Raw genomic sequence first — 14,334 nt, 5'->3', positions numbered from 1 at the left:
CAACAACATCTGCAACATCTGGAAGACAAGAGGTTGTGAAAGGCAGATCTGTGGTGAATGGCAGTGGGTCTCTAGAGGGTTTAAGAAGGAGTTCTTCCCCATACCCCAGTCCTACCAGTCTCATAAAAGAGTGTGGGTCTGGCACTAAACTTTCAGTTCCTTGCATCCACTGATGGGGGATGGAAAGGTGTCTCTCTGTGTGTGCAGGTAGATAGAAACATATGACTAGGATGAGGCCTACTGTACAAAGATAAGAGTGACATCAATTGTTGCAAACATTGCCTTTGGCCTTACCTATACTGCCTCTGAAAGATACTCCAGAAAGAAATGTGGCCCTAGGGATGATAAATGTTCCCCACCCCTTCCCTAGACCACGATAAAAACTGTATGTGTGTGCACATGTGCGAATTGTACAGTATTGGTTTTCCTTTTGTTCCTAACCTTTGTGGTAACTGTGCCTAAGATTCATAAAGCTAAACTATCTGAGGCTTGGATTTCAAGCATTTTCCCTGTGAAGGCCCATTAGAAAAAACTCCCCTGCGCAAACACTTTAATGAAGTCCAAGGGTGTCTGCATTAAGCAAAACTTTCAGATAATGAATATAATTTTATAAACAACACACTGATGAAAACCCTATTGCCTCCAGCCTTTCCCTCACCCTCTTTTTATCAGTGCCAATTACCTCCAGAAATAGAACATTAAGGAAACAGACCAATTCATTTCCCACCATATACTAGCAAGTAATTTTATTGGTGCTTTGCAAGCCAGATAAAACAAAAATGCCAGAGACTCTGGTGGCCTGCCTTTAATTGACTGTGCTGTGATGCTGGCATGAGCTCAGATCTGATAATCTTTCCTATGTGCCTTGACTCTCTTGTATTGTATCAAGAGCCTCGTGTCACAGACATCACTGGAGAGACAAATTTCCTCAGCCTCCAGTGAATCACTTGCTGCCTACTTCCATTTTGGAGATTAAGAGGCCTGTAAGGATGCAGAAATTTCAGAAACAGACAAAAATGGTTATTAAAAAACCAAACCAAAACACACTGCTTGGAGATGCTTACCCTGCTCTGGTGGTGGTGGTTGTGGTGATAAAATAGGCAAGGCACAGCATTCCCCGCCAGGTTCATAACTCCTATTTGTTTATTAAAATTGTGTGTTTTAATAACACTTCACAGTGTGACTAACTATCACATAAAACAGCTGACAAGCTACATTAAGTTTAGACCTTATTAAAAGACTTCACAATTTCAGGGGCCTCGAAAGAGTCCTGCACTGTTGTTGTTGTTTGTCTTTGCTCCCTTCCTGGGTCAGGAGTGAGTTATATGCATGCCTGACACCTTGCTTGGAAGCAGCAGACATCTCTTAAGTTCTGTCTGTAGTACAACCCAACCCTCAGTCTCCATTATGTGCGGTCACCATGAAAGGCAAAGGAAATCTTCTCTGACTGATGAGCAGACATTTGAAGAGCCAGAAGGGTTGGATGAGAATGCAATTATTCTGAAGTTTAGATAACTAAGTCGCCAGATGTTGGCTTTGGTCTGATAAATAAATGCACCCACAAAGGGTCAAGACAGTATAATAAAGAATGAGACACTCACCCTCCATGGGGTTGCCTGTGGATGCAGGGACCCAAATAGCATGATTCTCCCCACAACACCCAAAATTTATATGCATAATGTAGCCTGCTATACATTGAGGCATTCATGTGGACTGCCCACATCACAAATTATTATTATTATTATTACATATTTATTTAATATCCTGCCATTTTTTCCCCAAAGGAGCCCAGGGAGGCAAACACATCAAATACATTTTTTAAAATACAGCGTTATAAAACAGTTAAAATACTCTAAAAACAGTTACAGTTTAAAACATTGTTTTATCTTCTCTCTCTCTCTCTCTCTCTCTCTCTCTCTCTCTCTCTCTTGGTGTGTGGACAAGATGGTACTGGGGCAGTTAGATAGCTTGCACTGAAACCAGCTAGGGGCTTTGAAAACAGCATTATAAACTTGACCCAGAAATGTATTGCAGGTGGCATATATAATACAAGTGTAAATGAAGCAGAACGTCATATTCCAATGATGGTGGTGGTGGCAGTAAAACTTATTCCATTCCTGAAAGTTTCTAGTATGCTTCAGGCCCCCTTTATAATCTTCAGAGGACATGCCATCATCCTTAAGACTTGAGGTGAATTGTCTTCCGTGGCTTAATAGTGATTTCTTTTCTTGCAGTAACGTTAGCTTGTTGCCATGCACTTGGCAGATTTAGGGAGTTGCTGAACGACGCTAGTGTAAACCTGCCAATTCTGTCTTCCCATAACCATCTCTATCACAGCACTGTGACAGTATCCAACAGCTTGAACTGTTTCCCACCCACTTTCCCCACACGTACTCACCCGCATTGTCTCGCTGCAAGGGAGAAAATAGAGGTGGGGGTGGGGATGAGACTATGGAACTGAAAAGTGTGGAGTCACACAAGCACTGTCTATTTTTGCTGACTGCAGTTTCCTGTCTCTTAAGGCTTAATTGGAAGATCAATTTAAGAGCGTGCCCCTTCATCACTTTAGCCTTTGCAGAATAATCTTGCAAATAGTCCTGGAGACAAAGCTATTTCTTATTCACACATGATGGATGGCGTAGCCTTCCTTTGGGGCAAATAACCATGTCATGTATTGTGTTTTTCTTAGAGGCTCAAGGGTGTGCATTCTAGAATTTTAGAAGCAGAGTACTTGATTCTGCAAAGAGGAGGTTCCTACATGGTACAGTGGTACCTCAGGTTAAGTACTTAATTCGTTCCCGAGGTCCGTACTTAACCTGAAACTGTTCTTAACCTGAAGCACCACTTTAGCTAATGGGGCCTCCTGCTGCTGCTGTACTGCCAGAGCACGATTTCTGTTCTCACCCTGAAGCAAAGTTCTTAACCTGAAGCACTATTTCTGGGTTAGCGGAGTCTGTAACCTGAAGTGTATGTAACCCGAGGTACCACTATACTTGAATCAATCCAGTCTCAAAGCAGAGGGTTGTTCTTATGTGAATGTATAACCCACAGATACTTCCATATTTGACAATTTGATTACTGAGGGCTTCTCCATGCTTGCCTTTCCTCCACTCTTTCTAAGCATGGTCTGCGATTTTAAGCTTTAAGTATCCAAACTTCCCACCTCCCTTTTTTGGTTCTAGAACTTTCCCCATGAAAACCTGCTCTTGAAAGCTAAGTTGGCGTCACTGTCAATCTGCAGAAAACCCGAATTGATGTTTGCTAGGTTTTCGCGGGGAAAGCTCAGGGCAAAAAACCAGCAACACCATGCTTATGCATGGGGCATTACACCACAGGCCTCTGCCTGGAAAGCATCTGGCAAAAGGAAAGTGTGGATAAGCCCTGAGGCAGCTGGCTCCACTGAAACACATTGGGGACTAATCTACACTGGTCAGTGAAAACATGAAAGATGCGTTATAAACATGAGACACTCAAGAGCACTGTAGAGCAGTGATCTATTGTCGATGTAAATTTGCATTGAGAGCTATAAAGGTAAAGGTAAAGGGACCCCTGCCCGTATGGGCCAGTCGTGTCCGACTCTAGGGTTGTGCACCCATCTCACTTAAGAGGCCGGGGGCCAGCGCTGTCCGGAGACACTTCCGGGTCACGTGGCCAGCGTGACAAAGCTGCTCTGGCGAGCCGGCACCAGCGCAGCACACGGAAACGCCGTTTACCTTCCCGCTATAACGCGGTACCTATTTATCTACTTGCACTTAGGGGTGCTTTCGAACTGCTAGGTGGGCAGGAGCTGGGACCAAAGGACGGGAGCTCACCCCGCCATGGGGATTCGAACCGCCGACCATGCGATTGGCAAGCCCTAGGCGCTGAGGTTTTACCCACAGCGCCACCCGCGTCCCTTTTATTGAGAACTATACTATTTTCTAAAAATAATGTTATCCCAAGCAGTGTAGATCCAACCTGGCTTTGCTACAATTTCTCTTCGTCATGTTATGGTCCATTCATACACAGAATCATAGAACCAAAGAGTATGTATAGGCTCTGAGTAGGAATATGAAGCACCTGTTTATGCACTAAAAGTACTTGTGAGAAGAACAGTTATTTAACCTGAAATCCTCCAGGCATTTCAGAAGAGAATTCTGGAATACAGAGTGGATTCTGGGATCCAGCTTGATAGACTGGCTGCTGAAAGTTTGCCCTGCAGTATTTGTGTGTAGCCATAACCATGGATGACTAGCAGGCCAGGGTCACCCAATGCAGAGGAGAAAAAGGTTGAAGCTCAGTGGCAGAACATCTGCTTTGCATGCATAAGGTCCCTGATTTGATTCCCAGCATTTCCAGGTAACACTGGGAATGCCCATGTCTGAATCCCTGCAGAGCTACTGCCAGTCAGCATAGGTAATACTAAGCTAGATGGATCAGTGTTCTGAATATAAGGTAGTTTCTCATGTTCCACACTAATCTTTATCAGATTCCATTTTTGCCAGCCATGCACTCCTCATTACAGCATAGTGTGTCATAAGCTGGAAACAGGAAGCTTTTGTTGCTAGTCATCATGGTGTGATAGGATTGGCTCTGCACAAGGCTACACTTTTCTGTGTGAGAAGAGGACACATTACAAAAGTCACAGTTTGGTATTCTCTCTCTCTCTCTCTCTCTCTCTCTCTATATATATATATATATGGGATTGCTTAATTGGCTCCAAATTACTGCCTCTTCCTCAATCCTGGGATGGGGAACCTGTGACCCTACAGAAATGGTTGGACTACAACTCCCTTCGCCCCTAGTCTTTGGTCATGTTGACTGCAGCTGGGATGGTTGGAATTCCAACAACATCAAGGGGGTGGGGGCAGGCTCTCCATCCATGCCTTAATCCATAATTCAGGACCTCCAGTAATTATGATCAGCATAGCTCCGTCAGTATCTGCCTGCCACAATGGCTATAGAGAGTCTTCCTGCTTGAAGGCAGTCTTTCTCTGGGTGCAGTGTGCTGGGGTTACACAGCAGGGGAGAGGGAATGTCTTCCAAGCACTGCTTGTGGGCTTTCCGGAAGGAATGGCCTGTCCACTTCTGAAAACAAGAAGTGGGAAAGAAGAGGCTTTGGTTTGATCTTGAAGCGCTGGATTTATCTTTTTCAGCATTTATGTTTTGTTTGCTTGCCTTTATCCCACTCTTCTCATTATTTGATCATCTTTCTCTGCACGTTTAAAAAACGTGTGCCTTAAAGTTGTTCCAAAGAGACGAGATTTCAAAGAAGAATCCCTTAATCCCCAACGGCAGTTCATGGCCAGACACAGACGGATTTCATGGAAGTGGTGCTTCTCCAACCCGAGGTGGTTTTTCTAAGCACCTAAAATAACAGCTGGGGTACATCTGTGCAAACATCTGCATTATGTAGTCATAGGCAGTTTATCGTTTGGGTTAGTGCAGGCCATATCTGGACTGAGGGGGTGTAGCCACACATTTTGACATTGCATTCAACCCTCTGAGCATATAAATGAGGCATAATCAGGTTTTTTGTTGTTTTTTAAAAAATCTTATCAAATCAATGAAAGATCAGGATCTTTTTAATTGCAAATTTGCAATTTAGTTACAACATTTTAAGTGATGTGTCTGAGTCATTCTTAGAGCTGCTTCCTCACTGGGAAATGGCTGTAATTCACTAGCAAAGGAGATGTTTTGCATGCAGAAGTATCCAGGCTCAGTCTTTGGTGTTTTCAGGTAAGGCTGGGGAAGATACTTGTCTGAAAACTCTGGAGCTCCACAGCTGATCAATGTATAAAATCCTGAGTTAGGTGAACCAACGAACTGACTTGGTATACAGTGACTTCCTAAGTTATTTTTTGAATTGAATTATTTTCTGAATTTATTCAGAGCAAGGAAGGCTGGAATCTTAATTTATTTTAGGGGAAGAGCTGTAGCTCAGTAGCTAAAGAATATCTGTGTGCGAAAGGTTCCAGGTTCAGTCTCTAACATCTCCAGTTAGGGCTGCGAAGGACTCCTGTCTGGAAAGCTGGAAAGCCACTGTCAAGTCAGCAAAGACAAAAGTCACATCTAGTCTGACCCTAAGCCATTTGCACCGTGTAAAAGTAACAACAAAATGTAAAAGGAGTTCCTTGAGAACCAGGATGATCTTGGGGGGCAGATCAGCTGTAAGAAGCCACTATGAGCTAGACTGCGCTCTCAATACCCCATTGTCTATCCCTTTTCTAAACTGAAATCAAGAGCGATATTCCAGATAACCTTAGAGCATTAAGGACATTCTGTATCTTTTGACTGCAAAGCAGGAAGTGCCTGGCTTCTAAAGAAGCTACCAGTGCTGACGTCCTGACCATTTCCATATGAATTCAGTTTTCTGATTTACTATTTAATATGCTGGAAAGGGAAATCCACAGATAGGTTTGCTCATGCAGACATATAGCACCATGTGCACAATGTGATATTCTGGAGACGTGTGGCATTATTTTATTGGCAACTGAAAGATGAGCTGAGCATGCAGACAACTAAAACTTTTGCATTAGACCCTTGCCAAGATAACTGAACTCTTGATCTCAGGGATTTATGCAGAAGAAGAAAGCTTGAGTGAAAGGCTGGCACATAATCATTTCAAGGGATTCTTCTTATTAAAAGATAATCACTCTCAATCTTTCATTTCCCCACTGAAATCCTGCAAATTTCTGGGCTCAAGAGTTGTTTGCAAGTAAAGGCAAAGGGTTTGGTGAATGTCTGCCTGTGTTACACCTTTATTTCCCACACAAGCATGGAGGGCATGCAAGATATATGTCTTTGTTTCAATGCCTGTGTAGCTCTAAACATCTGTTTGCATGTGTCTGGGGACCCTGGTTAACCCAGACAGGCTAATATGGGTAAAGGTGGTCCTTCAAGTAACTTGGTACCAAACTATTAAGTGCAGGGATAACCAACAAGATTCCTTCCAGATGTTTTTAGAGTACAACTTCCACCAGTCCCAGTTTGTCAGGAATGTTGGAAGCTGTAGTTCAACAACATCAGGAAGGCACCTTGTTGGCCATTGCAAGCTGTGATGCCATTCTAGGTGGGCTGTGGCAAAGTAGTTTCTGCACTGGTGGCTGACCAAACAGAGGAGCACTATTTGCAGTGTCTGAGCAGTGTCTCCTTTCCATGGGTGCTGCAAAACAGCAGAAGAAAAGCAAAAGCCTTTTTCAATGCAAAAAATATTTCTGGCCAACCGTAGTCCTAGAGGCAGGGTATTTTGTACCCTAAAAGGTAAAGGTAAAGGTACCCCTGCCCGTACGGGCCAGTCTTGCCAGACTCTGGGGTTGTGCGCCCATCTCACTTAAGAGGCCAGGGGCCAGCGCTGTCCGGAGACACTTCCAGGTCACGTGGCCAGCGTGACATCGCTGCTCTGGCGAGCCAGAGCCGCACACGGAAACGCCGTTTACCTTCCCGCTGGTAAGCGGTCCCTATTTATCTACTTGCACCCAGAGGTGCTTTTGAACTGCTAGGTTGGCAGGCGCTGGGACCGAGCAGCGGGAGCGCACCCCGCCGCAGGGATTCGAACCGCCGACCTTTCGATCGGCAAGCCCTAGGCGCTGAGGCTTTAACCCACAGCGCCACCTGCGTCCCCATTTTGTACCCTAGACAAGGCTAACTACTTGAACACACCACTCCCCAAAATTGCTAACTTCAAATTTCAAAAACAGATGTTTTGTAGAAAAAAATTAGAAGCACAAAACTTGAAACTGCTAAATTTGCTTCAAATTGCAAGAATAAGTAACACAACAGTCTTTGATTAACTTTCACAAATACAGAAGAAAATGTTTTAGCACACAAATCATTTTGAATAACCTTGTGAATTGTGATGTTGAAATTCAAGTCTCTTAAAGGTTTTCTATTTCAGGCACATAAAAATCTCACTTTGTGTGCCATTTCCTTTGCAAATTTTGTCACCAATTCCTTCAGGTCAAGTGCTGAGGCTTGGGCATGTTCAATTGATGTAGTTTCCCAATCAACTAGTCTCCTTTGCAACATTGTTGAGCATGTGCATTTTCTTAAAGCTTTGAGCAACCACATGCCACTGACTTTGGAAGTGTGAGAAAGATCCTTTGTGCAACAGAAACATTGGGCACATTATCCAGGTGTTTTTGTTGTAATATGAAAGGAAGCACACCTTTTAGCATTTGAGCTATTGTTATAAGTTCACAGCACAGAAATTCCGCATCAGTAGTTTTTTCCAAATTCTTGTAGGCCTTACGTACATCTTCAGCAGATGTTTTGTTGATACTGTATATATCATACATGAAGCCAAATAGGCAATTATGGTTTTGTAGCTGTTGGAATCTCTTCAATAGATTGTTTAGCCATATCAGAGGCAGCATAGTAGAAACCTACTTTGAATTTCTGCTTTAGTTCTTGTGGTACCTCTTCCTGGGCCTCATTCTCAGTAGCATATATCCAAACTTGTTGAAAACCATCATCACCCCTGCAGCCCACAAGGAAATTTCTGGGGCAGAAAATAAAATGCTCAGACACAGAGCTTTGAAGTGCAGACCTGTGCCTCAAAAGATTGGGGCAAAAGGTATGTGTGGATAAGTCCCCAGTCCTTTGAACCTGTTCCTTGTAGGGGTGATGTACCAAATTTTTCACTTACAACTTACAGCAAAAAGAAAACCCAAATATTTTGAGGTTGAACGTGTCAACCATTGACAGCACACTTCTTCACTATTTGCTAGTCTCCGCCTGTAGTGTATAGGAGAAAATCTTCTTTTTTAGTCTTTGGGGAAATTGTGTGATACAACCTGCTGTGGTCCATGTTCTGTTATAAGATGTCACAAATTATCACTGCAATAGTTGGGCCAGTTAACAGGGTGACTGTAATTCAAGTCAGGCACAATACCTTCTTCTTTTGCAGACTTTGCATTACTCTTGCTTTCTTGACATCCTCTTTTTCCTATGCGCGTTTTCAAGAAATGTATCTAATTTGTAGTAGGAGCACCACATTCAGCTCCCTCTGTGCTAGCTTCAAGAAGAGTACATTCGTATTCTTGTTCTTCAATTGCTTTCTGTGAACAAAGGTATTTCAGGAAGAACTCTTCTTGCTTTGCCTGCTCCTTAGCTTTTTCTGCCTTTTGTTTGTGGTACTGAGCTACAGGTGGTCAGTTTTTATCAGCCGTAGCTTCCTAGAAATATGTAACATAACCTCCGATCAACTCTATGGTCTTTATCTATTTCACATATACATAAAGAACATTTCTAATTCATGAATTATTTCAGAAACAATAAAATTATTCAAAATATAAAAGTTAAATATTCAGTAATTTATAAGATATAACAAAAACTAATCTGTATAAAACTGTGCCCCTCAAAGGTCAGTACTGCACTCCTCCGAGGTCTGCACCTTGGGTGACTGCCCAGTTGGTCCCATATTGCAGTTTGGGAGTCAGAGTTGGGTGTCATGTCTGGACCAGTTGAAGTCCATGTGTGGTAACTTTGAGGCTAGTTTACTGCAATGTACTCTATTTGGGGCTGCCCTTGAGCCTGGTTTGGAAGCTCTAGCTGAAAAGTGAAGCTTAGCTTTTGCTACAAATGCATTCAAGGTGAACATTTTACAAAGAGGGAGAAGGAACCTACTGTGCATATTGGGTGTAGGGTGTTAAAGAAAATAGCCAGAGATACTTTTTTTTTGCAAAGCATTCTACAAAGATAAGGCTTAGGGGAATTCTCTCATTCAAACCCTGTCAGCAAAAGGGATCTTGGTATCAAGAACAAAACGACTTGAGACCCTCAGGCAAAATCCTCATCCCATTCAGCAGAGGATCCACAAGGGTGGTCCCTGGCAGGAAGTGACTCACCAGGTATAATTTCCAGGTAAAGAGGGACCTTGTGGGTCCTCTCCTGTGTGGAAGCGAACCCTCCCTACCACTTTGCCACCACCCCTACTCCCCCAAAGTAAGGCTTGTTTTTCTTGTGGAAAGGAGGAGACTGGCAAGGGAAGGAAAGGCAGGCTTCTTTTATTTGGGCATGTCCAATGTGCTTGTTATAGACTAACAAAATGAAACAAAAGCACCTTCAGGATTTTTTTTTATGTTCTACAAAACTACTTGGAAGGTGCAGATAGTTTTGGGGGGTGAACTGTGGTCAGAAGACTGACACATCACTGGTGTAAGCTTGGATTTAGATTAGTAGGGAGATTCTCTCTCTCTTATTTCATCTGCCTGATATAGTCTGAACTCCTTTCTTGACCCCTGCCCCTAGTTCATCTTCACAAGCCTAACATAACTGGATTGTGAGATGGAACTGAGAATCGGGGCGGGTGGGAGGATAGACCATATCACGTACATTTTAAAACGACACAGAAGAGGGAAATATATCCTGGATCCCAGCTCCTTCTCTGGCAGTGGAATGTCTACTCATTAGTAAGCTCCATTGAGTTTGATGGGACTTACTTTTAGGTAAGGGTGTATAATAGCCTTCCACAACCTGGTGCCCTTCCAGATGTTTTGGAATATGATTATGATGCTCTGGAGAACATCAGGATGATGAAGGCTGGCCTAAAACTGCAAAGTTTCCCTAGCTAATGTGGATCTTTTAGCTCTAAGCTGCATTGATGAAAGTGTGAAATCAATGCGTGACAGACTGGTAGATGTGTGTAAGAAGCAAGCAAGATGGGAATGACCTCAGCTAGAATCCCCTTTCAAGTAGAAAACTCCTGGAATTTTTCATCCTTGCTGTTACCCTAAGCTAGGCCCTGTCTGCACCACCAGTTTCCTGAGTATCAATATTTAAGTAAAGTAGATTAACCTGCACCTGACCTGTAGCTGAAAACATCTGAGGATCTGTAACGGTATCACTGGAAGATGAAATTTGCCTTGCTTGGGCTAAACTTTATCCCTATCCTCCCTTGACAATGCCTCTGCTGTTCATCCCCCAAAGGTGAGTCTTGGGTCCTTTGCATGAAAGATTCTGCAGATTTGCTTATTCCATGACCTCTAAAAGTAACCAGGCTATCTTTTCTGTTTCCCCACGTGGCAGATCATAAGCACCCTGGAAACCACAGCAAGCAATGTCTCTGGGGTCTATTTCTGTGTGGCTTCCAACAAGGTTGGCACAGAAGAAAGAAGCATTCGATTCTATGTCTCAGGTAAGGTACCAATAAGCCTTCACACCTTATATTCTGGAAGCGCATCTGCAGCAGTGCACATATATCCATCCATACATATACTTCAGGTTCACTGGACACCATGACTGCTTCAGAATGTGGCATACTTGCTAGGGAAATATTGGGGTTCAGCCCGGGTGGTCAATAAGAACGAGACTCCAACTGTAAGTCAAGCAGGATGTTAATTTATTAAAGCATTGCATTGCATTCCGACATACTCTCACCATGCAGATGAAGCAAGTTGGATGCCAACAGCTGAAACACACTTCTGTTTCCATTAAACATACATTGTGACATAGCACAAAGAGATACACATGGCAAGAGTAGGAATCTCCCACTTTACAATAGCAAGGTTGCAAAACAGGGTCTTCTGTGGCAGAGGCTATGTATGGTAATCTTGTCAAAGATGCCTGTGGTTATTGGTTTGAACAGATCTTACATTCCACTCAGCCCAGAGCTGCATGGCCAGCTTGCTTACGAACACATTTCTGATTCTTAAATTCACTAATACCTTCATAGCTTCCATTCATCCCCCCTGCTACACAATCAGTAGCTCTCTTCCCATGGAAAGAGGGTCCATATGTTGAACATGAAGTATGGCTGTGCTGCTCGCCCTACCTACAAAGTTATGACTGCCCCAGGCATCTATGTTGAATGTTGAGTCTCCAATGAATTGGGAGCCCTTTTGGCTCCTGCAGACGTTATTGCTGAGCCAGCTCCCAGCTGGTGCAACAGAGGTGCTTGGATCAGACCCTTCACTCCACCTGGCAAAGAACTGGCAAATCCTAGGCTGGCCCAACTCCACCTCCAAAATGTCCTGTTGTAGAGTCCTACTCCATCTCAGAGCATCTCCACCAATCAGCAGTGCTCTCCTCCACTAGCAGAGAGCAGCCTGCCCTGAATCCTAAGCACATACACAAAGCCACCAACATCAGTATGCTAGGATTTCTCCCTTAAGTTTGGAATGTTGCAAAGAAGAATGAAAAGGGTGGAGAAGAAAATCAAGCTCATTTGCATCTTAATGAGAAATTCACACCTCTTAAATCCAGGAAAAATAGCACTGTGTCCAACCAAACGACATATACAGACATATACATTTTTGGTGAAATGTGCATAAAGATGCATGTTTTGGTGAAAGTAACTTATAAAACTGCATCGTATATGGGGACATTAGGTTTTTTTTAAGTACATTAGTCAAAAGTGCATTAAAAATATGCTTGTTAGGAGAAAGTAGCACAAAAATGCTGATGAATTCGCAAGCTGATGCATCATCATCATCATCATTTTTTATTTGTATGCCGGCTTTCCACAATTTAAAAAAACAATGCTCAAGGCAGCTTACAGCATAACAAGATTTACATAATTACAAAAGTCATAAACAATAAATAAACCACATCAAAAAATACACAACCAAATGGGAAACAATTTCCACATAAATCAAAAACTAAAGCTAAGAATACAGCATGAATATCAAAGTTTAAAATGACATAGGTAAAAAAACCAGCAATGTAAACAAAAACAAAACAAAACAAAATGGAGCCCTCTCTGCCCAGCGGCAGCAGTCCTTTATAGAGGCCATCAGGCCCAGCCCTGGGCCAGATGTTGAGCTGCAGGACTGGGGCCCTCAGGCAGGGGAGTCCTCCTGGGTGGTAGCTGCAGCAGCAGTTCCTATTGGCCCTTCAGGCCCCGCCCTGATGCAGAAGTGTGGTGCATTGAATTTAATATTGGGAAAATGAGAATCTTCGCGAACCGAACTTGCCAGAACCATGCATGCCTAAAGCCTGTTCAGGTCCGACTAATTTTACTGGAGCTTGCACAGAGGACTTTGTTGTACGATTGTGTCCCTTGAGGGCCACTTGATTTCCTCACACAAAAGTTTAAATGTCCTACCTAACAGACATAAGATAAGATTTGCTGCCAGATTCCCAAATGGGGACAGTTACAAACGGTTGCCCCAGGCAGTTTATCCTCTCCTGACACATTTATGAGACACATGAAAAGGGCCTGTGCTTTTTCAGGCTGGCAAGGGAGCTGTTCTGTCCATTCTCACTGTAAGCAATGCAGCTGCTCTGCGGAAGCTCAAATACAGAACTTGCAAAACCACAGAGGGTTTAAATTATGCAGTTTATTGTGCAAAGGACAGGAAATGAAAGCCAATTAATTCCTTGTAAAAACAAATGGAACCAGACTTCCTTTTTGATATATACTGACAGTTTACCTTTTCTCATTGGAATAATTTATATGTTTTTGTAAGGAATCCTGGACACTTGAGCTCCCAAATTGCAGTAATAGCAATTAATAATTACAGTAACTATAGCTGAAAGCAAATGCTCAGCTACTTTTAGAAGATGTCACATAGCACATGCTTTACGGTGGTGAGTTGTGTGTGTGGATTTTTTAAAGGCTATTTGCATCTGTTCAGTGCGAGGATGTGAATTATATTTTATGTGTCTGGACAATGTAAGCACAGACATTCAACAAACAATCAAAGTGAAGATGCACTCTCAAGGTGAATCATCCTCCTTAGGTATGGTATGCAGAGTGACACAAGAGGTTTTCACCTTTTTCAACCTTTTACATAATAGGGACACCATGTTTAATCTAGCCTCCCCAACTTGGAACCATCAATATGTTTCTGACCACAACTTTCATCAGTGCCAAACATGCACAAGATGGGACTGATGGGAATTATAGTCTGAAATACCTGTAGGACACCAGGGTGGAGAAAGCTATTTAATTAATTCAAAACTTTTTGGTTGATTGTCCAGATGTTCCTTTTTGTTATGCATTCATGACAGTTTGTGCTCATGATGCCATCAGGGTGATTAACGACAATCTTGCTTTCAATGCTGTTGGAATAGGCTGTGGTGGAATAGGCTGTTGGAATAGGCTGTGGTGGGTGGGTAATGCCCACAGAATTTTATTTGGTTTGCAGATGTGCTCACGGGTCCAAAATATGTAGTAGATGTGTGAGTTTTCAAGCTCTACACATGCACCCTTATCCCTTACACGTGAGGGAAAGCGTTTTCTAAGCTGGCGTTACAGGTGTGTGCATCATCTCACACACAATTCTGCTTTTTGGCTTTCTTTCACAATATTATCTTACTCACCTGCAAACATGCAGACATTTTGATGAATTAATTTGATTAATCAACTAAAACCCATACATTAACTCAGATTTCTTTAATTGGGTGTCAGCC

The 14,334-nt window shown here is 42.9% G+C and overlaps 1 protein-coding gene across 5 annotated transcripts in view; it reads left to right on the top strand.

Moving 5' to 3' along the window:
• LOC307207618 (vascular endothelial growth factor receptor kdr-like) overlaps positions 1–14,334 on the top strand; it is a 196,994-nt gene that overhangs the window by 110,417 nt on the left and 72,243 nt on the right. For all 5 annotated transcript variants that reach the window (XM_079961607.1, XM_079961610.1, XM_079961611.1 and 2 more), the window contains exon 12: positions 11,008–11,116. In XM_079961607.1, coding sequence (XP_079817733.1) covers positions 11,008–11,116 — 109 coding nt within the window. The remainder of the gene's footprint in view (positions 1–11,007; positions 11,117–14,334) is intronic.

The sequence above is a fragment of the Podarcis cretensis genome, assembly GCF_951804945.1.
Source record: "Podarcis cretensis genome assembly, chromosome: Z".
NCBI classification, from domain to species: Eukaryota; Metazoa; Chordata; class Lepidosauria; order Squamata; family Lacertidae; genus Podarcis; species Podarcis cretensis.
This window is presented reverse-complemented; position numbering and strand designations above follow the sequence as displayed.